Source organism: Zonotrichia leucophrys, chromosome 1A (genome assembly GCF_028769735.1).
Source record: "Zonotrichia leucophrys gambelii isolate GWCS_2022_RI chromosome 1A, RI_Zleu_2.0, whole genome shotgun sequence".
In the NCBI taxonomy this organism is placed as follows: Eukaryota; Metazoa; Chordata; class Aves; order Passeriformes; family Passerellidae; genus Zonotrichia; species Zonotrichia leucophrys.
In genome coordinates, this window is record NC_088170.1 from 60,010,215 (window position 1) to 60,037,363 (window position 27,149).

Below are 27,149 nucleotides of genomic sequence, written 5' to 3' on the forward strand. Positions count from 1 at the left end.
AGTGCTCTGTGTTCCCAGCAGGGATGGCTTTCAGGGAGTGTTGTAAAGCCCCAGGGGCTCAGCACAGCACAGCGGAGAAACTCTTTCCTGCTGCTCTGACAATTCTTTACACTATAAATTTCTACTCTTCCCCCTGGACCTCCTCCTATTTTCTTTATTTCCCTTCTTCCTCCTGCCTTCTTCCTTTCCAGCTGAACTTATTTGCACCCTGCAAATAAGTTTGGTTTGTGCTTAAAAAGGGGGGGAAATTAGACTTATTAACTGCAATCCTTATGTAGAGCTTTTGGACAATTGGACTAACTGTTCCCCCTTTCTCAGTATACCTTAATGAACAAGAATTTAGTGATAAAAACACCTGATACCCAAACAGAACAATTTTTTAATGTGAATATGGACATAGACCTCTCAAAAGCTGTCATGGGCTTGAGAACTCCAGAAAGTTCTCAGAGTAGCAATTAACCATTTTTAACTCTGAAATGCCATAAAATCTCTGGAACAGAAATACTACTTGTAGAACCAGGTCTGTCACCAGGGCCTGACTCCTGATGCCAACATGCACCAACTGAAACACCAGCTGACCACTTAAGCTGTGGTGGGTTTGTGACACTGGTACAAAACAGTCAGAGCATTAAACCTTACCCTGTGCATTAGCATCTTTGTCCTCATGCAAGAGTCACAGCAATTTGCCATCAAAAGTAGCAGGAAATATTTGTCTTTAGCTCAACTCTGACCTTTTCAATCTGTTTAGGTTTCAGACAGAAATAGGAAATGAGTTCCACAATCAGGAAGTATAGCTGCTAAAGGCATGTGCCCCCGGGGGCTGGAGGTTCAATCTCAGACAAATTAAAGTCCTGCTAACTTGACCTCAGTGAATTACAGGGATTATCTGCACACAAATTTTCTCAAGATCTGATTTCCCAGGTGTCCCAGTTCTCAGGGCAGCCTTTCCAAGCAAAGCCATACAAAGCCCTGCTCCCTGACAGCAATCCTAGGAATGTGTGCAGCACAGCTGTGATGCACTGACTGCTGCAGAGTGAGAGAGCAGGGGGCAATTTCACTGATTTTTAAAAGGTTTTGTGAACAGTGATGCTTTATGACTAATTATAAACACATCTCTAAAGAGCTACATGGAACAACATTGTCAGGTACCCAGAGTCTAATCATATGTGTCTAAACTCCCCATTTGTCCAGTTAGTTCTCCACAATAAACTGCTTATAAAAATTCTGTTTCAGGTTTTGTAGGGGAGTGCTCAGGAAAATTTCAAGAATTTCTCCAAACTGGAGCTGAGGGAGTGGAATAGGAAGACAGGAAGAATCATTCATGCTGTTTTCAATGGAAAGTACAATTTCCTACCCAAACAACCTATCCTGCTCTCCCCATACTGCACTGCCCTTTCCAGGCTGTGCAGCAATTTGTCTGGATTGAGTAGCCAAAGCCTGACATCAGTGCAATCACAGGATGCTCTGGACAAAACAAAGTGAGAGGGTCACAAGCCATCCACACCAATGGCAGCACAATGAAATAGCCATCAAAGTGGGCATGTGTAGAAATCCTACTGGTCTGTTATGCCACCTCTGCCTTCAGCTACCAAAGTCATAAAGTGAAGCAGTATCAATCTGATTAACAAGAATTAATTTGTGGATAATCCTCCTTGTTGAATTGAGGTGTCTTCAGAAAGAGAAAAAAACCCCACCATCTTTGAGTCTGATTAACTGATATTTTAGTAAATGCATAAATCATTTCCAACAGGGCAATTTTCTGGTCATATCTATTTTTGGGTAGGTCTGTGGGGATACTGCTGCATTAATATTTAGCATACCCCCAACCCACAGAAAATTTGCAGCTACTAATCTGCAAATACAAATATGATTTTATACCAGAACTTACCTCTAACACAGGTAGAGAAATAATGTCTGTGGCACATCTTACTCCAGGGACAGCCTATAAATACAGAAAAAATATTTATAGTCTTACAATTTAGCATAGAACATGGGGCATCTAATCTCCATCACCCATTTCCTCCAGGAAACTAGCTAGCTAGCCAAAACTGTGCCCTTATTTTTAAGAAAAACAATATATTAGAACAGTGTCACTGCAGAGAAATTAAGACACTATTTGCTCTAAAGTCTTGCCTGAAGTTATTTTAATTCTTCAAGCTTACTTGTAAATCTTAACTCTACAGATTCTGTTTGTCCTGGAAATAAGTGCATGATTTTGCTGGTTGAATGTATTCTGTATTCACTATAAACCTCATGTGATAAGGAATAAATGAATACTTCAGTATGAAAACTGAGATATTTAACCATTCATTCAATTATAATAACTGTTCTTGGTTTTGCAAATGCTTTTATTTGTTGACAAAAAATTGCCTCATGGAAAACACCACCAAGGGTAAGACTTGGCAAACTAAAACAGGCATAAAGCACAGGCATAAAGGTATCAATTTGTAGCATATCTATGAAAAGGTAAGACACACAAGCTATAGGCTGTACTAAGGGATAAAAAACCAAACCCTCTAGCTATTAATTAAAGTACCAGCTGTTATCTTACCCCAATCCAGTCATGCAGTGATGTGTAGGGCAGGAGTTTATCCAGGTTCTCAGTTTCTGGACACAGTCTGCAGTACAGGGAGGCTGAATGTAATGTGAAAAGATTTATAAGGGCAAGATTGTATAAACTATCAGTTAACAAGAGTAGGCTTCACTGTTCCTTATCTGACACTTTTTTAGGGACAAATCCTGCTGCTGTCTCTGAAACAGCTTCCTCCATTGTGGAACTGGTCCCATTCTGTGCACAAAAGGAGGAAGAGAAGTCCAGATGGCTGCAGGGCTGGGTCAGCTGCTTGGCTACAGCTCAGCACTGCAGGGGTCCTTTGTGCAAAAACTCTGCAATGGCTAGACTGAGAAACTACCTATTAGGAGAGAGTATCATGATAAGCCAAATCCCTTTGAAAAAATTGGTTTGGGCTAGAGCTAGAGGAGAATTGAGCTAAGGAGAATCTCTGGAGACCTAAAATAATGATAAATCCATTTGTTCCATTAGACAGAAAAATGCATTTGAAAAGCTTTACTGCCAATCTGATTTGAGATGTCTATGTATCTTCTAAACTACTGATACTGTCTCTTAATGCACAAACTGCAGGTTAGTTAACACAAATCATAACGAAAAGTTCAGAAATAAGAGTCAGCTTGTACTGCCATGGCCTCTCCTTAGTGTCAACTGGAGTATGCAGGAAAACTCAGGATGCAAGAAAAGAAATACCTACCAATGATAAATTCTTGAATGGGGTCAAAAGAATGACATGTTGACAGGTTCTCAGAAATCCACCGAATAATCTGTCAGAATGAGAACAGGGAGCTTGTCACATCTCTCTGTTTAATCAAGTGTTGTAAGAGAGAATAGAAAATCAGGTTTTGGTAGTTAACACTTTGCATGGAGTAGTGATAGTAACACATGTTTTCAGGACAGCCTGGACTGATAACAGGGCTTAGGGCAGCCCAGCTGATGAGCCTCTTGGCACTACCAGGTGAATCAGGACCTCTCTTTGGCTGATGCCATTCATGCCCTGCTCCTGCTTTGTATAAGACACCAGTCACTGGAAAAAAATTTAGAGGAAGCTCTTTTCCCACCTGCATTTCCAAATCTTCTGTGTGTTGGAAGTAGAGCAGGGCACAATGCAGAGCTGCCAATCTCTCACAGTCTCGTTTGCTCTTGTGTAGGAGCTGCAGCAAGGCACTGTCACTGATGCTCACATGGTACAGACTTCCTGCACTGCAATCCAGGGCTGCTGACACCCATGGGCACCGGATGGAACAGTTTTGTAACGTGTCAATTCTTGCATCCTCACCTGAAGAACATTGGTTTGAGAACAAAAAGGAGTAAGAACATAAAATTTGCCTGCTACCAGTGTTTCTCTTAAGATTCCTAGGCCCCCAGCAGTAAGAAAGAGTCTGCCTCTTGCACTGTCTGCCTGGTAGTATATACTGAAGAGGAGTAGGAATGGTGCTGGCTCCATAAAGAAAGCAGATAAGGAGCACAGTCCATACTCAGTTCTCTCCTCCCCTATTGCTGACACAGAGAAGGTGTAGAGATTTCAGGCTCACAATGCTGCTCCAAGGCAAATCAGAGTACATGTGATGGAAGAGAGCAGAGCACAAGGACAGTAGCACAAGTTCAACACTACAATTAGCACCTATTGGTACAGCTTGTGCAGATCAGAACTGCTCACATACAGAAGCATGATACAAACTTCTATTGGTGGATCTCTTGCCATCAATCCAAATGGCCAGAACAGGCAGGTTCTGCTCTACGATTATTCACTGAAGCCTCAGACCAAAACCATTTTATTTATGTACCAGTGTTCACCACCATGGTACCACACAGGTACTGTACTTCAGAGCCCTTGCATCAGAGAAATCAGGCCCACCATCCAGCAGTGATGCTTTCCACTCATTTTTAGCAGGACAGTATTTCATTACACATACAAAACAGGTATTAGCTTCCTATAATGCTGCCCCTGCACCAGTTTCCACAATTTATGTCCCCTTCACCCAATCAGAACAACAGATTTCTGTTTTCAAACAAAGGCACCCCACTTCCAAAAATAAACCACTTCCCACAAGGACGTGTTTGTTGGAAATGCGTTGGAAATGAAGTAACACGGATCTCAGATGAGACTCTAAATTAAATTGCATCAGCCTGATCAGGTGAAGGAAACACAGATTTCCTTTCCCCACACCCTCCAAACACACACATTTAGAGCAACTCAATTGGAGGAAGGAAATGTAAAATCAAATTTACATCTCATGTGAAATTTGAAAACAGTGGAGGACCAAGAACATGGGCAAGGCTGGGGGAAGGGAAACTGTGAAACCAAGGCAGAGAATTTCAAATTCAGTGAAAGGTCTTCTTCCATTTCATAACAAGCAAGAAGTATGAAACACATAAAGTATGAAATGCCAGTTCAGCTTCTCTTTCTAAAATGGAAAGTAGCAAAAATGTCATTTTTTGAGTATCCTTCCTTTGTCAGAACACTATGCAATAAGGAAACATTGAGAAACACAACTTTCATGTAAAGAGATATCAACAAGTTTCCACAACAACAATTACATTACTTAAAGCAGTTTTACTATACCTGTCAGAAACAAACTATAGCACAGCATGTCAGGATGTTGAATGTTCAGGAGGTGCAGGAACTGGCCAGGCAAATAAGCAGCCACATAATAGTCTATTTAAAGAAACAACAGTGGTCAATTTAGCACTAGATCACTTATTTGCCTTAAGAGGCTCTTTCACATGATTCTCAACCTGGCCCTCTTCTCTGTGAGGAATTGATTATATCTAGGAAATACAAAAGGAGTTAATTAAAAGCTGCTGTTGTATTAACACAGGAAACACTAGCAGTACATTTGGGTTTCCAGGGTAGGATTCAAGAAACTTGAGATACTCAAGAACTCAGCAGCTGGTGTCTAGCACAGATTTTGAGGCAATTTCAGAGGAAGCTGCTTACTAATAGTGAGGCATTGCAATATCAAATGCCAAATACAAAAGGCGAGCAGAAGAAAAGCAACAAAATAACACTGCTCCCTAAAGTAAATGAAAAAAAATTCCTTTCCTCCCAGAGAAGAGTTAGCCATTTGTCTCCCTACTACACAGAGAATGGCAGTCACACAGGAAAGTAACACAAGTAACCTACCAAGATTCATAAAAGCCACTTCCTTCAATTGATGAGATTCTGCTCTTTCTAGAGAAACTGTAAAAGTTTTGTTGTAACCTGAGGGAAAAAAAAAACAACTTTAAAAACCTCAAACAATAAACAGCATTTGTTACAATCCACCTACGACTTTATAGCTAGAAACTTCTGCAGTTCCCATAGACCCAAACAGGGATCTTTCAGACTGCTTTATGGGGTTGTCTGCACAGACAGATTTAATCCATCCTGAACAGAGCTCCTGCACACTTAGCAGACTGGCACCTACACAATGCAGTTCTTTAGTGTGTGAAAACTACCCATGTAGGCCCAGCCTACATTTGTGTTTAGAGAAGCACTGCATCCCAGAGCAAGCTTGTGCTCTGGGATAATAAATACCTTTCTCCCAGAAAAACCCAAACACAAGTCCTTTATATAGCTGTGTTTCACATTTTGGTGATCTTTCAATTGCTTTAAAGAATTTCCACTTTGTTTATCTGCATGCCCTATTGCTCTAATTTAGTTCAGCTCAGTTTATACAAAGGCCAATTTCAGACCTGCTGTGTTTGCATGGGCTTTGCATCAGCACAGCTGTTGTTTTAATCTAGATTTCTACCACACTTCTGGCACCCAGTAAGAATGACACAATGTCCTCAAATTTTCTCTGAGAAAAGCTGAAGATTCTAGTAACTAATGGTGTCATGACCAGGATCCTACTTAATAATGCATGGAAATTCAAGATAAGATCCACAGTTTACAGGACCACCAAGAGAAAAATCACCAACAGCAACACTACAGAGGCAGAGGTGTCAAAAGATATAGTTTTTCATACAGAATACTGGCTGAAGTTAGCTTGCAGTGAGTCAGTATACTCCCATCACCACTCTGTCACTTGCCAGCATGAGCACACGCAAGCTAAAACCAGCACTGCAGAATTCAACTGCAACATCGTGACTTCTCTGTTTATTCTGCAGTGACTGCTTTAACAGGGGTGGGAAGCTTCCAGCCAACATTACAGAGGCTGCAGAATAAACTGAACTACTTCAATGTCTTCAAAATATGGCTTATGGCCTCCAAAATGTGAGTAATGGAACCCAATATACCACTGCTTATGGGGGTCACTGCAGGACCATTATTAAAATTCTCTTGTACAACTGATGAATCTTACATGAACCCACAAACAGCTCTGCACCAAACAACTCCATTCCACAGAGGTGATTTCAGACTTAGCTAGTCAATGTCACCATATTTATCCTCAGTTTCTTCCTAGTACAGACCAGGATGTGCAAGGGCCATGGTTGGCTCCTAGCAATCCAACAACTCTTTGGCTACATGTCAGGTGTGGCTGGGAATATCAGCCCTTCACAGCAGTGTGTCACACCCAAAAAGGACTTTTCTCGATTTGTTAATGCCTTCAAAAACACAAAAAGGTAGTTCACTCAATCCCACAATATTCCAGCAGCAAAGAAATGTATGTGTGCAGCTCTGACCTATGAGAAGCATCCTGACACAAGAAAGCAAACAGTTAAGGTAGAACACAGACACAGTGTGCACTTGAACACAGTTACTCCATACTATGCAGCTTCTCAGTTGAGAAATAATTTGCCTCTCTGTCCATGTATCAAATAAGAAAATCTTGATAATGAGAACTTTTATTCTGATTGGAATAAAACAATGTCCTTTATTATTTTAAAACAAAGGTCTTAACTTTAAGAGCTCCAGCACCACTTATACAGCAACTATTCTTAGAGTCAGTGGGTGTTGCACCTCTTGCTGTGAAAATGACACATTGAACTGGAATTCTAAACAGACACTCAAGCTTAGAGCTGTTGGTTGGCTCTATTTCCCATACAAATGCCTTATGGCATAAGTACAACACACCTGCAAGCTCCCACAGATTTCACTGATGTCTGTGCTCAGCATGCCGGAAAGTCTGGCTAGAAAAAGGGAGCAAATTAATAACCATTTACAAGGCCACTGGTTTGAAGGCACTCACTCAGCATCAGGCAGGAAGCCTACAGCAGGAAAGCCAAAGCTAAAGGCAGCTAAAGGCAGCTGCTGTCTTGAAACAGCAGCCACAGTAGCTTATTGTCTGCAGACTTTGGTAGTTATTTGTTTTGAAAGGCATTCTCTGACTCTTTCAGCACACTGACATTCTCCAAAATAAAGCACAGTAAGTTAACAAGTTAGTCTTACCTTTATGTAGAAAATATATGGAGTATATGATCTCATGAGGAATATCAGAGACTAGACTACAACACACACACAAGCCTCCTAAAAAGACAAAACAGGGAAAGAAAATTCACTTGTCCAGCTGACATCTTTATACTGCACAAAACCAAATCAAGACTGTTTCAAATTAGAAACTAAAAATAATCTCTCTCAAAAAAAGGTAAGGATTACAAGAATATCTATTATAGACTTTAATAATCTAACCTAATGAAACAAAATCAAGAAAGAACAGAGGAGGCAATCTGGCACAATGGAAACCTGGGTCCTGTCACGGTCAGTTCTTACTTTTAGAGGAAGTACACTTTAGCCCTTTCCAAGGATAAATCATGCTTGCAGTCAGAATACTGATCAAGCCTTTCTCTCCACAGACTGCCTCAATCCAGATATTTTGTGTTCAGGAGCTGTCAGATATGCTCAGCAACATAATAAAACACCATTTCTTTGCTTTTCAAGTAATCTCATATTGGCAGCAGCATGAATACACTACCAAAGCTTTCTCACACTAGAAGTGACAGCCACTTCTCCCCTTTCCAGCCCAAAGAACTGCCATTACCTTTTGTAGGAGAGAAGTCAGTCCTTGGGGCAAGTTTATTTCAGCCAGGGTACTGCATACAGGAAGGTTTCCCACTCCCAGAATAATTCTAGATCAGATTGCTCCTGTTATGACCCCACTGGATGGTAACCCTGCTTTCATCTCTCATAAAAACTTTAATCCCCTTACTCTGATGCTTTGGCATACATGTTAAAAACAGCCTCCAAATCACATTATCCCAATACAGCTGGGAAAGGTCATCCACAAATATGACCATTCACCTTTTACCTTTGCTGGAAATTTATCATTTAAAAGAGGAAAAGAAAGTAATACTAATACAGGTACAGTTCTGTAAAAAAATAAAAACTATGTATACAAGTTATGCAGAAAATGGCACAGTATGGAAAAAGCACAAGTACAAATAAAGCACAGGTACCCAGTTACTTTATTTGATTAAATGCCTGGGTATTTCACACCACAAGGCTGTACCATAGCTATGATAAGACATGGCTGAGACAGTTCTTGTTTCTGCCTTCTGGGGAAGGTAACTGCTTTCTTAAGATACAATTTTTCTTTCTGCATATTCTTAGCTGACTGAATATGGTTTGATACAGTTTTGCTTGGATATTTGAGTCATTCAGACAACAGACAGGGCATTTTGCCAGAGCCCTTGGCTTCTATCAGAAGATGCATAATTTTTAAAGTAGCAGCATCAGGACTCATGAGGAAGACTGGAGAAGTTCCAACAACCCACTGGATTGCTGTTGTATTATCAACAGCTCCCTTCCAGAACTGCAAATGTCCTTCTTGTATGCTGGAGTCTTCTGTGTACACTGTCTGAAAATTGCACAACAGGCAAGTGAGTGTGCTCAGACTGAAGTGTCAGTGGGCAATGTGCAAGCTGACCACAGAAACTGCAGCTATGGCAGACTATAAATAGGATGTGCATCTTTCACCTCAACAATATTGCTCCATGTGTCAACAAAGTGAGCTACAAACAACCGGAAATAACAAATGGTGCTTTGTTAACGCAGACAGAAACATGGCAGCCTCAGACCAACAGGTGTCCAAGCAAAGTCACATCTGACACAGTCCTGGCAATCCCAGCAGGGCAGCCAGACACTAAGAATACACCACAGACTCCTTGCCTACCCTTAGCAGTGCTCTCTGCAAATTAGAGCTGGGTTGTGCTGCTGCAGGGAAAGCTCATCAGCCAATTGCAACTGTACAGAGAGCCAGGTCTTCCACACTACTCACTTCAAAATCATTTGCAAACAGTAAAAGCTGTAGCTGAATGCTGCAAGGTGAGAAGACTCATGTGAGGATATACTTGGATGGACACTTATCTTTCCAGAAATAAAACGGAAAAAAGATCTTGACCACAAAGGTAAAAAAAAAAAAAAAATTAAAAAAAAAAAAGGAAAGAGAGAGAGAAAAGGAAAGAAAAGAAGAGAAAGAGAAAAGAAGCAAGAATTTTAAAATTAAATTCTACTCCTATTCAGCAAACAGCAGTTACAACTCTGGCACTTGACAAAGCCAGCCCACTGAGACTGTAAGAGTCACCTATGATATGCAGAAATTAGGCTTTCCCTAGGAAACTTTAACTAAATTCCTCATTTCTGTTCAAGCAAAAACTCAACACATAAGGCTGTAACAGCATCCCAACAAAGCATCCAAATGTCACAACTCAAATACAACATTGCATCAAGGCATTTTGTCTTGCTGTACTGACTTAGGAGGGACTTGCCTCACTTAACCTCAGCCATCCAAACATCTCTCATTTAGACCCCTATTCAGCAAACAAAGAAATATGGACTGAGTCATCCTCTGGAGATGCCTATTTCTCTCTAGAAGCATAGTCCAGATGCCTACATTTCAGGGGATAGCTAGCTGATGGGAATCCAGTGTCTATGACCTCTTACTGCCTGCATTTTTTTAAATATTGTGCAAATTCAATGGAAAAATATTTCTAAAGCACTAAGAGAACACATAACAGTACAGTGTTTATCTAATAACCACTGAATTCTGGACATGCCAAGTTAATTCTGAGACTGGAACTACTTGATCTCAGCTATTCAAGAATTACATGGGGGTTTTTACCTGGAGATACTTTGTCTGTGCTGAGTGTAAGGAACAGAGCTACTTTTTCTGCTGGAGAAGTCTGAGAAAGGAAAAGTGATTTTATACAGAGTTCAAACTGGCAGGAGCCAATAAGAGTTTTATTAAATGGGAAATTGTATGGAATATTCCAGTTTGAAGTTTTGCCAGTTCCACTTTGCCAGGGATGTCTGAATGGTACAAGCAGGGATACTGGCATTAATGTCAGAGCTGTGCTAGCAGGCCCACAGCAGGCACAGTCTGCTCCACAAGGAACTTGCAGTCCAGTTTTGCAAATCACCCCTGAGGCACAAAAGGGAATCTTTACTGTTATTACCTACAGTATTCTTCAACAACTAGATATGGTTTTAGCACCAAAATAACTTGGTCCAAACTGTTAGTTACCAAAAATGGGTTGTGCAAGGTAATCCTCAGTTTTAAACAAAATTCAAGGAAAAGCCACATACAGTAATCTCATTTAAGTGCAATTGTTAAATTATCTGTTTTACAGTAAGTGCAATGAAAAGCACTTTTGCCTTTGCTTTAGAAAGGTTCCACACAGACATTAAACACTGTGTCACCAGACAGAAAAAACCATTTTACTTCACAGTAACTAAACAAGAGTCTTGTTGGAGGATGACTGAATTTCATCCTAAACTCAAGGAGGTACTTCAATCTGAATATACTCCTCCCCAGAGGGCTATAGGAAACATATATACAAATAAATAATATTTTCCATTATTGGACTGACTGTTTATATAAGAATTTGTCTTGCTAACAGAGAAAAAGCCTAATCTTCATTTGAAAGATAGAACCTTAGCTTTCTCTTACTTCTAATTCCTTCCCTCTAATCTCTATAAGCATGCAGTTTGCCTTGGTAAGAAAAGACATGCATTGTAAGGAAGCTGTACTTCACTTGATTTGCAGTAATGGGCATTTCAGTGCAAGGGGCAGACAGCTCAGCAGGTCCCTGTGCACAGCAGGCCCTGGGGAGGGACATGTACAGCCTCCCCTGCAACACCTCCCTGTACAGCTCTGCTGACCAGCCAAAGGCTAAACAGACACCATCTCTGCCTGCCTGGATGGTCTAAATCAGAAGCTGAAAACAGCTGTGGTGAACAGATACCTCTTGAGACCAGTTTGTAATCCAGAAAAGCTCATGGCATATGTTAGGATGGAGGGAGACTCCAAAGTCCTAAAGGTTTAAGAAACATTTTAGGTTTAAGGAATCATATATATATTAATCCCTGAGTAGCACATGCCAGTTTAGTATCACATACTTGGACCTTCTAAACACCACACACTATCAGCAATATGAAGCTTTAAAGCCTGCACTGCACATGCTCTTTGTGCTTATGTTCCCTCTGTAACACAAATATATGCTAGATCAGAAACCCAGACAAAACCTTCCTTGAATTTACTTTCTAACATAACTGTGGTCAGTTTTAACATTAGATTGCTTTAATGCAACAAACAGCAATGTTCTGGTACCTGCTGGGCTCTGAAACTGCCAGGAAAATGCTAAGGTGTTCTTGGACTGAGAGATTTCACTGGTACCAGTTCTTTGCAGCTGGGCTACCAAAAGGTTTCTGGGTGACTGTTTTCTTGTTGGTAGGTTGATATATAAAACTCTGGGTACTTCAGCTCAACTTCACTGCAGCTTTCAGAAGGTAAGAAATTTATTAATACTAATAAAGCACAATTGCCTTCTCCCTCTCCTCACAGTTACCTGCCAAGTGTGCTCTAAAGGAATACAAATTTCACACTCACATTATAAATTTTTGTATTTGTGTGTGTTTTCCAATATTTTATTAATAAATTCAGTAATCAATTAGGATTACACTGCATGATAATTACTAGTGGGGGTAATTTTTACCATATTTGTATTTATTCATTACCTGCTTTACTTGTGAAAACCTGAAGGTTTTTCAAAGATTTAGATGCAACATCTTGATCTTGACAGTAATCATATCCAAAATTCACAAGTCTATGAGCAAATAAAGATCACTAAGTAAATCACTTCATCCACAGAGATTTATGACAACAAAAAGACCACCAGAACAGTCACTGTGTAACCAAAATATACTAATTAAATTATAATCAAATATTCTGTAATACAAGTTAAATTGGGCTTTAACCAATTTGCTCAATCCTGTTAGAAACAGGAATCCCAAGAGTGCACACTGTTATCCACCAATTTTGAACGTACCTGACAATTTCATATTCACTTACTGCACTGTCCAACCATTCCTATACTTTGAAGTGAAAGCAAGTTGTCATGACATACTGGAAATCCAAGCACTTGTGACACCTAATACCTCAAAGGTTTTGCAGACTAACTGTACAGCCCATGGCTGTAAAGCTACATTTTAATCTGTAATAACGACACTACCTTCAGTGGAAATACTTGAAAAGAAAAGCTCAAAATCACACTGACATGGAACTTGTTATACCATGACATTTTCAGTCTCATGCTGCCTGTGTTTTAATGGTTTTACATATTTTTAAATCTACAAGGCTTATTTTCACCCTGGAAAACATGCAGCAGAAGATTGTAGTCAGTCTGCTTTGGGGTTTTTTTTTGCTGGATGGTTTTTTTGTTTGGTTGTATTTTTTTCCAGGAAGTATTTTGATCCCGTAGGGATTTTCCCCTTGGTCTTCTGCAGTAATTTTGAAAACCAATAAAATAAAGTAAAATACAGCATTGAAGCTCTTACAAGAGCTGTGTTGTTTCAGCACCAACTGTAAGAGGACACAACCTGCACAGGCAGGAGCACCACACTGAGCCTTGTGCACAGCACTGAGACATTCTGAGACCACAGCTGGGCAGGGTGGAACTAAACCACCTTCAGCTACTGATACCTGGCCTAACAGCTCTGGCCTCCTTTTTTAGTCACAAAAAGAAATGGGCCCTTCTGGAATGTAAAAACAGATGAGGATTGTGAAAGAGTTAAACCATCCTGACTAGTTTTTTCCCTCAGTTAAAAGGGAGCCCTCAGGAGACAAGCTCAGATGCAGTCATGTGCATGGCAGACACAGAATCAGACAAATCTTCAGGCTGCTGGAAGGAGCATGCTGGAGGAGAACAGAGTACAGGCAGTGTCTTCACAGGCCATAAAAAGGTGCTACTGGTTTGTTTAACTGCCCAATAAAACTTGCAACAGCAATTAAAAATGCAGAGCTTCCCTTGACAGATATTTTAACATCACCATTAAAACCTGCCCAAGGTTAAAGCAAATTAATTTAAATAGGTTCAGCATACTCAGGTTTAACCTATAGCCAGCTCCTTAGACAAATACTGTCATTTACAAAAATTAAGAAGCAGTCAAGGATTAAATTACTTTTTACGGATGACCCCGATGAGAGTAAGAACTGGAGGTCTGGACACAGTTTTCATGTTATTCTCATGTTCCAGTGCCATGTAGGCAACTGCAAACAAAGATACTGTGGTTTGGAGAAATTTTACTTAGGTTTGTAAAATGTTACCATGTATATTGAAAGGAAAGTAAACCAAAACATAAAAAAACAAACAACTTACTTTAATTGTGTGTCATTTACAGCAATATCCAGGTGTGATTCCAGCTGTTATACAAAAATGAAAACAAACCTGTTCTTTACAGAGGTCAATATACTATGTTTAGCATTTCAGGCCAGTAAAATGTGTCATAGTCACATTTAACCAGATTCAATATTTTAACAAGTTTATTTATTCTCCTCTAATCCTTACAGTCACTTCAAAAACCTCCATAAAACAGATACTTTTTTAAAAAGAGAAAATAAAAGTGACTGGAACAAAGGTCTAGTAACAATCACATGTTGTAATTTTTATGTTCTGTTTTTCGTATTTTGGCTGCAATAAATGTTCCTGTCTCACTTAAAACTGACAGAAAATCACATGGTTTCTTTGTCTAGTGCACTTGCTAAGCCTGCTTTTCAACAAGTGAGTACAAGTCCAGTAGTGTCATGAATGTCACTTATTGCCTTCTAGGTCAAAAAAAGTGTAATTTCAATACAGTTACCTTACTGTGGGGAAAAATCTGAGTCTGACTGAATATATTCTTGACAAGAAAACCATGCAAAAAAATCCTAAAAAACTCCAGTTTTCCTTTGAAAAAGTTTCAACAATGAATAAGACAAAATCTCTCTGTACCAGTACCTGAAAAACATAATTACATCCCACTGTAAACCATTTATAATAAAATACTCAGAACTTACTATTGAATTAAAATTTTCCTCAGGATAAAACTGGACACACCTTAAAGTACTCTTTGATTCCTGGAATTGAAAAGAATGTGTTTTGTAAGCAAGAAAGGATACTATGCAGACTGAGAAGTGACTGGGTACTCAGCACCATTCTTCACACTCGACCTGCTTTGCTAACAGCTATGCAGAGTTAGGGGACAAAAGAATTTAAAAACCACATATAACCCCTCACAATAGCACTGTGACATGCTTCCTTCCTGTCCCTGATCATTATCTGCCAATCATATATAATTGCGTGGGCTCTCATTTCAGCACAGCAATACACGTCTCACACATTTTAGAAAGTTAAAAAATGTTTTCCATATCTACCTATATGGCAAAAAGAATTGCATTTTGCTTTAGTCAGTTCAAAATGGGTATCTCAGAAACAAAACATAAATACAGTTCTCCATCTCAGTTCACTTCCTGTTATTTCCTAACATTCACTCTTCTCGTGGCTAAGAAGAGTAAAGAAAATTTTTTATTTTTATTTGCAGAGAATGCATCAAGTGCAATTAGTCCCTCAGACAAAATTAAAAACCCAAACCCTGGGTTTTTTTGAGTTTCAAAGCTTTTTGCCAAGAACCTGTCTTCATTTGGTCTCTCAGTAAGTCTGCACACAAAATACTTTCTAGATTTGAACTCCCTAGAAGAGAGGCATTATACTCATAGCAGGTTTGGATAGATTTAGATACTTTTAAATAAAAGACCTTTCTAAAGCAAGAAAAAAAAAGAAATTACCAAGCCCACCTTTTTTATAGAAAGCATTAAGACCACCAGTCTTCTTGCACTGTACTAAGCACAACAGCAGCTACAGTAAGTTTGGCTTTTGCTTTAGGTTATTCCAGGCAAGAACAAGAAAGACCATCCTAATGAAAACAAACCCCTGCTTGCCACTCCACACACTTAAAACTTCACTGTCACCAGGCAGGCAGGAACAAAACTGCAAGAATGACTTTCAGCTCACCTTTGGAACAATGTAGAAGAGTCTTTGCTCCATCATATCCCACTGTGCCCAAACGAGGTCATCTGCAACTTTGGCTCTTGGAAGCTGACCTGACTTCTGAATCACCTACAGGGAAAGAATAAAACATTAGAAGCCATCAAATAAAGTTTTGCAACAATTATGCACAGTGTGTGCTTTAAAGAGAAAAGCAGTGAGAGAACATACACAAAGAGCAAGGAGGCTGGAAGGAACAGGCTCCTTGTCAGCAGCATGAAGTCCACCTTTGTTGTGTGCAAGGTGCTCCGTTTAAAGAGATCAGCACAGTTTTCAGAGTACACCTACTAACAAATCTTTTCTTTCAGTCTTCCTTGCTTGCAACAAATTCACCACTTAAACTGCTCAAAGTGAACAAAGAATAGCAGAGGCACCCTTCCTCAGAGAGGAGGGAAATACCACAGTCAGCTCAGAATCAGCTACTTTAACTACTGAAGGGAATGTGTCAGCTCCAAAAGAGATTTCTATCCAAGTCTCAGCCATGTGAGAGAGAGGGCTGGAGTAGAGAAAAGGCTAGAACTGTGGAAAACTGTTGGGATTGTATCCATGCCCACTTGCATGAGTTAGGGAGATTTCATGTCAACCAAAACAAAACTGTTTGTCAGAAGGACATCAGATCAATCTGTTTTCTGATTATGCTTAAGTCTTTACTCCACTACTGTAGTCTAGCATATAAAATGCATCTGCTTGAAGGGTCATGACAAACTGAGAAAACCATGAAAGATTGCAAAGGGACAAAAATCAGGTCCTTAACTTTTCCTTCAAAGCCTACATTCAGCTCCATAACACAAAACACTGGCTTTCATGACACAATAATTTACAATATTAGACATTATTTTATTATGTTATTAGACAAGTGCTCATTAACAATAAGTCTTTCAAGCAGAACATCCACAATTTGTTGACAACGCACTCATGTTAAAAACAGAAAAAGAGATGAGGGGAAACAGAGATTGGAACATTCACTGTACTTAAACTGTATCTAAGTTTTACATCTTCTGCTCATTTGTTTTTTTAAGTGACTCCTCTACTGGGTTCACACAGACTCATAATAAATGAGGTTAGGAAGGCAACTCTGAAAATATTTTAAATGGCTGCAAATATTTAAAATAGTTTTAAAATTAATAAACACTTTGTTTATTAACACTCCCAATTTCTAATACACAAAAGCATTCAGCAACACATAACAAACCCGGCAAAATAAAAAAAAATTCCTCAGATTACAAGGTGTAAAGTTTTTCAATCAGCTTTGTGGTCATCTGCATAAGTTGCCATAGTAACCAATGCTTTCTTTAATAAACTTTGTGCTGCCCAAGCATAAGACAAAATATTTCAAAACTTTCAGCTAAATTAATTAAAGTAAAAAACCTCAAACTCAAAGATTTTTGAATCTTACCACTTTGTGTTCTTCTTCTGCAACAACATGAATGTCAAATTGTTCAATATCTTTAAAATAAAATTTTAAAAAATCATTACAAACAAACATTTTTAAATGCTTTTATACAGCTTATTAAACAAGCTCACCTCTTAGAATTCTGTAAGAAAACTTTAGGGCCAGGAAAGTTCAAGAGGAAATCTGTGACACATGAGCACAGGTGCCTACACAGAGACCTGGAGTCTCTTCCTTTGCCGAGCTGAGAGTGGCCTCAGCCATAGCACCTCATGGACAGAACTCCCTGCCCACACCAGCACAGCACAGGCTTGAGGAGCAGGGACTGCAATGTCCCAACCAAGCCAAGGAGCCCCCATGGAGAGAAAGAGTCTGCAGAGCTGCCTGCCCACGCCCAAGAGCATCCCTGACCTGTTTCACCTCCTGCCATGAACATTCCTGCAGTCCTTTCCCACACAAAACTGCTGAAGTTATCCACAGCTGGCCTGCATGAGAAGTGCAACACCCACCCAGATGTTGTGTTTCTGATTTAGCTCTGTCCACCTAAGGCCACCTTCCCAAGGCTGGTTCTAGCTCAGGGAAGATGGGCCTCACCAAGGGGATGGAATAAGAGATCTCACTCTATATAAGAAGGAAAAACCCTGTCATTTCCAAATGTCCATTTTATCCATTCCCTGCCATTAGGTTAGGCTGAACATGCAATGTTAGCTGAGTCCAAGGAACTATTGCTCCATTCTTGTCCCACTTCCCACGTTGAATGACATCTTTCAGTCAATTAATTTGCTCTGGATTTATGTAGGCAGCTATAAAGAGTCTATTTTAGCTTTTTTAGAAATAAAGATACCTGATGAATGCAAGAGCTAAGCAACTAACTGTAGACAAAGATGGCCATTCTTTTAACACTGAAAAAAAATCTGGTAAATGATACAGTTTTTGAAAGACCTTTGGAATACCTAGAATAACTCACACCCTTCTTTTTCCTGGGTTTTTTTCCCCAATAAAAGTCTACCAAAAATACAATCTATAACAATCATCTTGAAGTAAAAGAATGACAATGTACTTTGAAAACATTAACTCACATTTATCTTCTGAAACTAGCAAGAGACGACTTTCTCTAGAAGCATTTCTGCCTTCAACTGGATAAAGAAACTATACAGAAAATTTCACAGAATAAGTAAAAACCAAAGTAGTTTAGAACATTTATCTAATTTTTTTTTCTGTTTTTTTCAGCTGGGTATTTATGTATTTTTAAATTTAATCAGACACACTAATGATATTTAATTAATAAAAATAGCTATTATTACATACTAATAGTCACCAGTCACTATAACTGCAAACTATGGAAGTCTGAAGAGAAATACAAAAACAGTCTTCATGCTGGAAAAATATTCTATACCAAACATTTTATGAAGTTTCATTTCTTTATTTCTCTGAAGAAACAGGGGACATTATCTCTGTAACAGTTGCAAGATAACATGAGATATTTCTGCACTAAACCATGTTTTCTCTCTAGCACAGCAGATTAAATTGGCTTATCTTCAGATTAGTTGGATACTTTACCTGTACTCGAACACAGCTATCCACAGCCTTTAGCACTCTCACATTATTAATGGGATGGATTTCGATTAGCAAAGTTAAATACTTGGACACTGCAAAAAGAACAAGTTTTAGATAATAATCTTTTATGTAAGCAAGTTTGTTTTCTAAACAGAAATACCAGAGAAAGAAAGAAAAAAGGTACAATATTTCAAACAGTATTAAGAAATCCACTTGCAGTACCTGACTGTAAGAGCTGAGTTGCTCTTTCTTCCTCTGTATACTGACAGAAGCTGACTGCTGTGGGGGAGAAAACACCAACACAACCACAGTGAGTGTGCATATTGGACATTAATCTTATCAAACATCCCTGAAGAATGAGCATACCAATTCTTTTACCAAAAACATTTATGTTAAAGGAATGTCAGAAGCTCTTCTAGATGTAGCAGGTATGCACAAATGCAGGAGGAGAAAGTGAACAAAGGGGCAGTGTGTCTTAGATGATTTAATAAAACAGCAATATTGTCACAGCTGTGTCTTTATGTTGTTACCTACGTTATCTGATGATGGATCCACAGCAATTCATAAACTGCTCTGGGCAACACATAGGTTTAATTAACATTTAATTACATTTAAGTAATTCTAAACCCAAATGTATCATCCTACTAAACTAAATCTTGACCAAAAAAAATCTAATGATAAAGCACATATTTACCCAATAAGGTCCTTTCATTGTTGATTGAACAGCTGATTATGTTCAGATTCTTCTCAAACATATAGAGGTGCTACAGAGAAACACAGTAATGTTAATAACTGTGCTTTTTCAAACTCCATAAAGGAAACCATCTAATTGCTTCTTAGGAAAACACTGCTGTCCCACAGTTTTTATCTTTAAGCCATATCTTTTCATGCCCAGATGAACCACATTTCAAGTTTCCATTATAATAGTTCTCCTTTTACTCATGTTTGTTTTTTAATGGTGCTTTTGAGCTCTATGTTGCCACTAGAGCAGCATAGCAGACCTTTATATAAATACAAAATTTCACTCATTTCATACTACTATGGGGACACTTTCAAAAACTTGTTGCCATGATTTTAGTTACTGAATTGCAATGTGTTCAGTTTTAGAATAAAATAATCTCTTATAATGGTATCACCAAACAGACCAAGAATAAACACATATAAAGAAAACCCCAAACATTTACTTCTTGGCACATGTGTGCAATATGAAGAGAAGTGGAAAGGACTTGTTGTTTAAAAGGTTGTTTAGAAATGAAGATTGCAGACATGATGCTTTACTACTCTCAACCCTTCAGATGTTCTGCAATGTGGTGCATTCTAACACTACTGAGAATCATTCCAATATCCCATATTTTCTGTTTCCAACAAGGATGCACTCCTTAATGACATAACACACTGTGTTGCAAAGCATCAAAATCTGAAACACTACAGCACAGTTGTCACTAGAGAGAAACCTGGTATTGCTGTCACCTCGTTTTGCTTCGTTTGAAGATCATACAGTCCAATGTGAGTGTTTCTCTGGTTTCCCTATGGATGGAAACAAACAGCAATATAAATATACACAAAGTTAAACACTGGGGTTTTTTTCCTACTTCCCTGGTCTCCCAGCCCCTTGACACATATCCTCACACACTTCCCTCTCCTATAAATAAACAGGCAGTTAATTATCTAATTCCAAGAAAGCAAATTCTAATTCCAAGAGAACAAAGATTTATTTTTTCCTTTTAGAACTAACACATGGGATAAAGCTGAAATGTGGCCAATCCACAGCCCACAAGCCATTGCATAAACCTAATGCCTCTCTCTCACTTTGCTTCTAAACTGGTTTTAGTCACAGGCAATAGGGCCAGGAAGAGATGTCTGTACAAGAATCAATAGGGATGCTCTGGCCCCTGGAGGTTTAAGGCTGGAATTCTGAACTTCACCAACTTGGTGGTCAAAAGGGAGCACAGAACCATCAAACATCACCAAAAATCAGCTCCCAGTGATCTGGCTGTAGCCTGGAAAAAGGATTTCACTGCCTTAGGAAGTGATTGTTTGAAGGCTAAGTATTTTATAAGCTCACCATTAGCCTTCTGCCTTTGAAGAGTAACATAATACACATCCTTTCTAGCTTACTGATAAATAATATATGATGATTTTGTTTGAGGCACTTACAAATGTTTGGGACTACAAATCAAAACTTTACTACTTCTTAATTTTTACCATACCTTAAATTTTCCAACCATATTAAAAAAGAAAATTCTGGTTCTCAGCATATACTGGACAGCAAATCAAACTGATGTGAGTTAATGTGCTCTGGGTATAGGCACTAAACTGCTAAACTACTGACATGAAATCCAGCCACACAGGCTTCTACTTCCACAGTGAGCTTCATTGTTTTTAACAATTGCTTAGGGGGAGAGGGCAGAGATCTGTGGTTATTTACAAATTTATGGCATCGTGCTTTGTGAAGTTGAAACAAAAGCCTGAGTATTTGCTTCCTAAGGGGTCTATTTCTAAGTGTGTCATTATTGTTGTGGCAATGACAAAAGTCTTTGACTTCTGATTTAAACAAGGAAAACAAAATGTCTTTATATTAAGACACAGGCTCCAGGCCTCCTAATTTAAGATTAAGCAAGTGCTTTCACAAATAACTTTTTTTTTCAAGTGTGTTTGAAATGTTAACACCATCTTACTTAGATACTAAAAAATACACTTCACAAGACTGGGAACAGAGCTACATCAATGCCCATAAACTAGGACACTTGTTTTCATGTGCACTCTGAAGATTCTTGCATTACCTTGCAAATACAATTCACTTGTGTTAAAAATATATTCCTTTAAATTAACTATTAATGGCACAAAATATAGACACTGTCAAAACCACAGTACAACACAATACTCTAAAATAAGCTTGAAATAAAACTCAGTGTCCACTTTCTCCTGGTTTCACACAGAATACACTTGACTGTCTCTCACTTAAAAGACAAAGCTTATTTTCTTTTTGTATGCATGAGGAAACAAGCCAGGCCAGCTCAGTGTAGCCTACACCCTGCACCCCACACACCTCCTCCCACAGAACAGGCTGCAGTGGCCAGCTCCCTAAGCTCCACCAGCTGCCTTGGCCACATCCCTACAGGCTACAGCAGCAGCCGGAACACCCAGCCTGCAGGCACACACCTACATCTGAACCTGGAGCTACAGCTCACCCCTTGTGCCAGCAAGAGCCTGAAGAGCACACAAGGCATTTTAGACTGTCAGAGGCCCAAAAAAGCTTAGGGTGAGATTCTACAGGTGCTAGAAAAGCAGCAACACCACACACACAGAGTACCAGATCTCCTGCTGAGCTACATGGTTATTTGTATTAAGTCTTGTAGAGTCTTAAGCAATGAAAAAAACCCCAAACTTTGACACACTCTTTAGAATTGTTTTTATGGTTATTGTTGTCTTGTACAGACTCCCCTCCCTATGCTTGTAGTAAAGGAAACATCCACCCACAGTGAAAGCATATTAAAGTTGAAGCCTTGGTGAAGGCCTCACCTCTTCCCTTAACCCTAGGGAAGCTGGAGAGTTTTAGCAATGTTGAGCCCGAGAGGAATGAAAGGCACCCCTACTCTACTGGAGTTCATCTCATTTCTGTACTCCTCAAGAACCAAGATCCTCCAGGATCCAGCTGGATCTACAGACTCCTCTGAGCTGCACAGTCAAGAAACACAGCTTGTCTCATCAAAAGAACAATGAGGAGACAAAGTCTCACTTTCTAAAACCATTAGAAAACCCATTTGGAAGTAAAAATAAAACATATACCATGGAGAGCAGAATCCTATGTTAAGAAGCCAGCTCTAGATACTTCAAGACATCAAATAAACAGGGGTTACTTCAGACTACTTGCAATAAAGTGTTACAGATGAATCTTACAGAAAAGTATATGCAGAAACAGTGCTAGATAAATGGTATCTTAAGACATTTTAGTAGGAGAAAACATTTAACTAAAGCACTGCACAGGAATTTAATAGCTAGGCTTCACTAAGAAATTGAGTGTGAAATTCTGTGTTTATGAAGTGCTTTAAAGAAATTGCATTTCATTCATGGGGAGATTCTGGGCCAGCAAAAAATCAAGGGCAAAAACCCTATGGACTTAAGTGAGTACTTTACTCCCTATTTCATCATTCTTAACCTTTGACTGAAATGGAGACAGGTATTTTCCCACTGCCCAATGCCCCCAGGTTGTAATCAGTTGTGTTTCCATGTTCTAACACTTACTTCAAAAAAATTAAACTACAAGAACTCAATTAGATTCACACAGAGTATTATTCTCAACTATATTTTTATTAAATTCCAAGGTGGACTTACCTTCCAGGTATAAATAATTTTTCCATTTCTTTCAACATTTACAACGTAGAGTGCTGATGAATTCTCAGAAGTGTCTGAAATAAAAAGTACAAAAAGACACAGGATTTTCATTTCAGCTGGTTCATCCTATAATTTATGCACACTTTAAGCAAATATGCTAAATACATTTTTTCTTGTAAATACTTATTTGCATATGCCAAAATGACTCCTTTCTGGAAAAAGAGGGAGTACTTCTTACACCATGATTTAAATCTGAAAAACTTCAACACAGATATTTAAGGGACTTCAAATCATGCAAGAAAAAAATATTTTTGTAAACACCTACCTCTTCATTAGAATTATGATTCTAATTACCACTACCTTTTGTTATGAAAATGGAATGTGCTTTTTCAGAGAATAAAAAAACCAAACCAAACCCAAATTACCCCCTAGGATTAATTCACTATACACAACATAGGGTTCAGACAGTTAAGCCATGCTGCAGTCCTCTGGCCACTACAGGAAGAGGGAACAAACCTGAGGAAAATATCATTTGCTCACACCTGCCCCTTCAGCATCTCAAAGGAAAGCCTGAAAATAAACTACATCTTTAGACTTTAGATTACTTCTATAACACCAACACTACCGCTCCTCCTCCTCCAAAAAGAAATTAATAAAGAAAAAAACCCACCAAAATCCCAAGAACCATAAGGTCAAATACCATATAGAGAGACACACAACCTATCTACAAGTACAGGGAACTAAACAATGGAGGACACAAAATTTGGGATGTGAATGAAAGAGTACTGTTAAAGTAGAAACAAATAAGCAGGAAGCTAAGACGGACACAGAAAGAGAAGAGGATGTCTGGACAAAGCAGTACAAATTAAAAAGAAAACCACCAGAAAAAAAAAGTATGGTACTCAAGGTGAGAAAAATGCATGCTTTTCTGATGCTGCTTTTATGTTTTCTCAGCACTGCAGCCATCAAAAATGTGTTTAAGCTGCGATGGAATTTTTACTAGAAGTGGAAGCTTTGCCCTTGAAGCTGTATGATTGGTCTCAATTTTATAATAAAGGTGGCCTGCAGTTCAGTAAGCATCAATATAAAGAACTCTCCTCAACCTTCTGCAAGCATTTAGTCAAGTCTGACACTATTTACTTGGCAATTATCACAAAGTGTCGATAGAAGGAAGACACTTAGTGAAACTTAGTTTAACAAGCCTGATACTATAAACTGGCTTGTACAGCTTGCAGCGATAAGAAAAAAAAAACCTGTTTTCAAGTATTATCAGAAGAAAGTAAATTTTCCATTTGATTGTGGGAGGACAATGAAAACCCTTCCTGTACATTGAGCAACACATCACTTTCTATTGGTTTCAGATCACTCAAAGAACACTATGATACCACTATATTAGGGCTAGATGGTGACAGCTGGGAGAGTCAAAGGTAATATGTTCTCTTTTTTTTATCTGAAGCTTCCTGGAACTTAACAACCACCTCAAACTTTCAAGATGAGTACTACGGTCTCCACATTTTCTCATGCAATATTTCCTCAGCACAGAATTTTGGTAGAGAAGAAGGTCCATGTCAATGAATTTACCTATCACCGGACACAGACATCTTAAAGGCACTGAAAAAGTTCTGTGTCAGAAAAGTTTCTCTTCTCCAGAGAACAGTTAGTGGGAATATGGAGGCAAAGAAGTGGCAATGGTCTCTGCCCTTGGAAATTCCTGCAGTAAAATCCTGCACATAGAACTGCAACTTCTTCCTCATGCACACAGCTGAGACCAGCAGATGAAGGGCTGCAAATGAGCCAAGACAGCCTGCCTGCCCAGCACACAGCTTTTACCAACACAATCAGGAGGATGCAGAGTTTGATTTCCTGAAGACCATTATACACAGCTCATACCAAATTAAGTGGAATAAAGAGAACAAGGCTGGTTCACTTTGCCTGCCGCTCCCTTCCTCTCATCACAGCTACTCCCAGCTCGCACGCAATTAGCAGCTCTCACATGCTATCAAGTGCTTTCAAGTCCTTAGAAAAGAAAATAATAAATATGAATAAGTAACATCTGAAAACACTGACAGAAAGTACCATGACTCCTAAAAATTACTTGCTTTCTGTGATTAGATATTTCTTTGATGTTTAAATTAATCTTTTCAAATCCCTACCTCCCACCACCACATTCCTAATATGACAGCACTGCATGAGGAGGAAGTCACTATGCACAGATAAGTTAAAATGCAATACAGCACTGCTGGTATTTGATAGATGCACCCTACAAACTAGATTCTTATGTTCTGTTTTACCAGGGACATTCCTGAATGAAGACTCCATTATATTTTAAAAGACTCAACACAATTTTCTCTTTCCCAAATACAAGTCAGTGCCCTTCTGAGACCCTTATTTCATTAACATATAGATTGATTTATCTTTGAATTCATCATTGATGAACTAATAAATTCATAGATTAATCAATTATGCATGGAGAATTTCAGAATTTTACCTCAGATCCCTTCAATATACCTTTCAATAATTATTCAGCAAATGCAGAAAATGTGAAGTATTTTTTATTTTTTAACAGATTTTTTAAATGTTGGGTTGCTAAATAATTCCCTTATTCTCCAAGCTGATACTTTCTGGTTTGTCACCAAACAGCCCCTCAATGCAGGAAGCAAGTTTAGTACTTTAAGTAAAGTAAAAACAACTGAAGGCATTTCAAGTTCATTGCACTTGCATATCGATGGTATTTCTACTGAAGCAATAACTTTTACTGTATTATAATTTTATTAGATTAAGTTTTTCATCAGTTTCTGAAAAGCAGAACTGAGCCAGCTGCTCTGCAGACGAATAACAAGCAAAAAGCCACAGTGCCAAGAACACGGGAGGTCACTTTTTTCCAACCACCACCCGAGCGCTCGCTATGCCGGCGATCGCACGGTGCTGTGACAGCTGACGCTGCATCTAATTTTAAACCAGCACTCGTTTACCAGGCACACAAAAGCGTTCAGGCTGTGGGGCTTTTCCCCCCAGAAAGGGGAGCAGCGTGGGAGAGGGAGTAATGCTGAAACTTTTTTTTTTGGCGGGGGGCAGGGAGGAGGGGAGAAGAAAAAGAGAAAGCCCCAAACGTGTGAAGAAGCAGGAAGAAACAAGCTGTGGAGTGTAGCAAATGTGTAGAAGTGTTTTCGGCATGTCAGAAACTCCTTGAGAACAGCAAACCTGCCCATCTCAAGTCCCCCGGCACCCGAGGGTCGCTCCCCTCGAGCCCCGGCACCTGAGGGGACCCAGGGGCCGAGAGGGCCCAGGGACTGAAGGGGGGCCCGGGGCCGCTCCCCCGCCGCCCTCCCCGGCCCCCGCGGCCGGAGCTCCCAATGCGGGCCTGCCCAGGGGTCTCCCGGGGACCCGCACCTAGGGGCATCCCCGCAGTCCGGCTCCTCCGTGGGCGGGAGGGCACGGAGGCGGCCGGAGAGAGGGAGGGCCGGCCGGCCGGAGGGATGGGGCTCTCCTCGGCCTCCCGGAGCGTTACCTAGAGCCGCGGCGCAGCCCCGCTCCGCCAGCCAGGGCAGCACGTCCCTCCGCAGCTCGAACTCGGGCACCAGGCGCAGCAGCATAGCCCCGGCCCGGGCCGCCGCCGCTCCGGCTCGGCTGCCCTCAGCCCGCCCCCTGCGTGCGGGGCGGCCCTCGGGGGTTCCGGCGGCTCCCGGCCCGCTCCCGGCGCCGCCGGCCCTTCCGCTTCCTAGCGCGACGGCACAGCGCCTCCGAGCCTGCCCGGCCGGCCGCCTCCGTGCTGCTGGCCCGCCGACTCAAAGGCTCTCGTTTTCCCCGTGGAGCGGGCGCACAGGCTCCTCCTCAGGCCGGCTGGAAGAATCACAGACTATTCTGAGTTGGAAGGGACTGACAAACATCATCAGAGTCCCGCTCCTGGCCCTGAGCAGGTCAGCCTCAACAATCACACCATGTGCCTGAGAGCGTTGTCCAAACGCTTCTTGGTGCTGTGACCGCCTCTCTGGAGGGGCTGTTCCAGTGTCCCTCCATCCTCTGGGTGAAGAACTTTTTCCTGATATCCAACCTACACTTCCCTGGCACAGCTCC

General features: G+C 40.0%; 1 protein-coding gene across 3 annotated transcripts in view; it reads right to left on the reverse strand.

Moving 5' to 3' along the window:
• GSAP (gamma-secretase activating protein) overlaps window positions 1–26,818 on the reverse strand; it is a 44,984-nt gene extending 18,166 nt beyond the window's left edge. For 2 of the 3 annotated variants that reach the window (XM_064702917.1, XM_064702915.1), the window contains exons 1-19: window positions 26,584–26,818; window positions 23,076–23,149; window positions 20,211–20,267; window positions 19,435–19,504; window positions 18,963–19,019; window positions 18,744–18,832; window positions 18,263–18,332; window positions 17,190–17,239; window positions 15,761–15,865; window positions 14,767–14,826; window positions 14,090–14,133; window positions 12,450–12,538; window positions 7,887–7,964; window positions 5,697–5,774; window positions 5,136–5,228; window positions 3,631–3,848; window positions 3,267–3,336; window positions 2,552–2,634; window positions 1,889–1,942 (exon numbers count right to left, since the gene is read on the reverse strand). In XM_064702917.1, coding sequence (XP_064558987.1) covers window positions 1,889–1,942; window positions 2,552–2,634; window positions 3,267–3,336; window positions 3,631–3,848; window positions 5,136–5,228; window positions 5,697–5,774; window positions 7,887–7,964; window positions 12,450–12,538; window positions 14,090–14,133; window positions 14,767–14,826; window positions 15,761–15,865; window positions 17,190–17,239; window positions 18,263–18,332; window positions 18,744–18,832; window positions 18,963–19,019; window positions 19,435–19,504; window positions 20,211–20,267; window positions 23,076–23,149; window positions 26,584–26,668 — 1,524 coding nt within the window. In that variant the 5' untranslated portion in view covers window positions 26,669–26,818. The remainder of the gene's footprint in view (window positions 1–1,888; window positions 1,943–2,551; window positions 2,635–3,266; window positions 3,337–3,630; window positions 3,849–5,135; window positions 5,229–5,696; window positions 5,775–7,886; window positions 7,965–12,449; window positions 12,539–14,089; window positions 14,134–14,766; window positions 14,827–15,760; window positions 15,866–17,189; window positions 17,240–18,262; window positions 18,333–18,743; window positions 18,833–18,962; window positions 19,020–19,434; window positions 19,505–20,210; window positions 20,268–23,075; window positions 23,150–26,583) is intronic. The other variant, XM_064702916.1, reaches the window with a different exon arrangement.
• Between the last annotated feature and the right edge of the window lie 331 nt (window positions 26,819–27,149).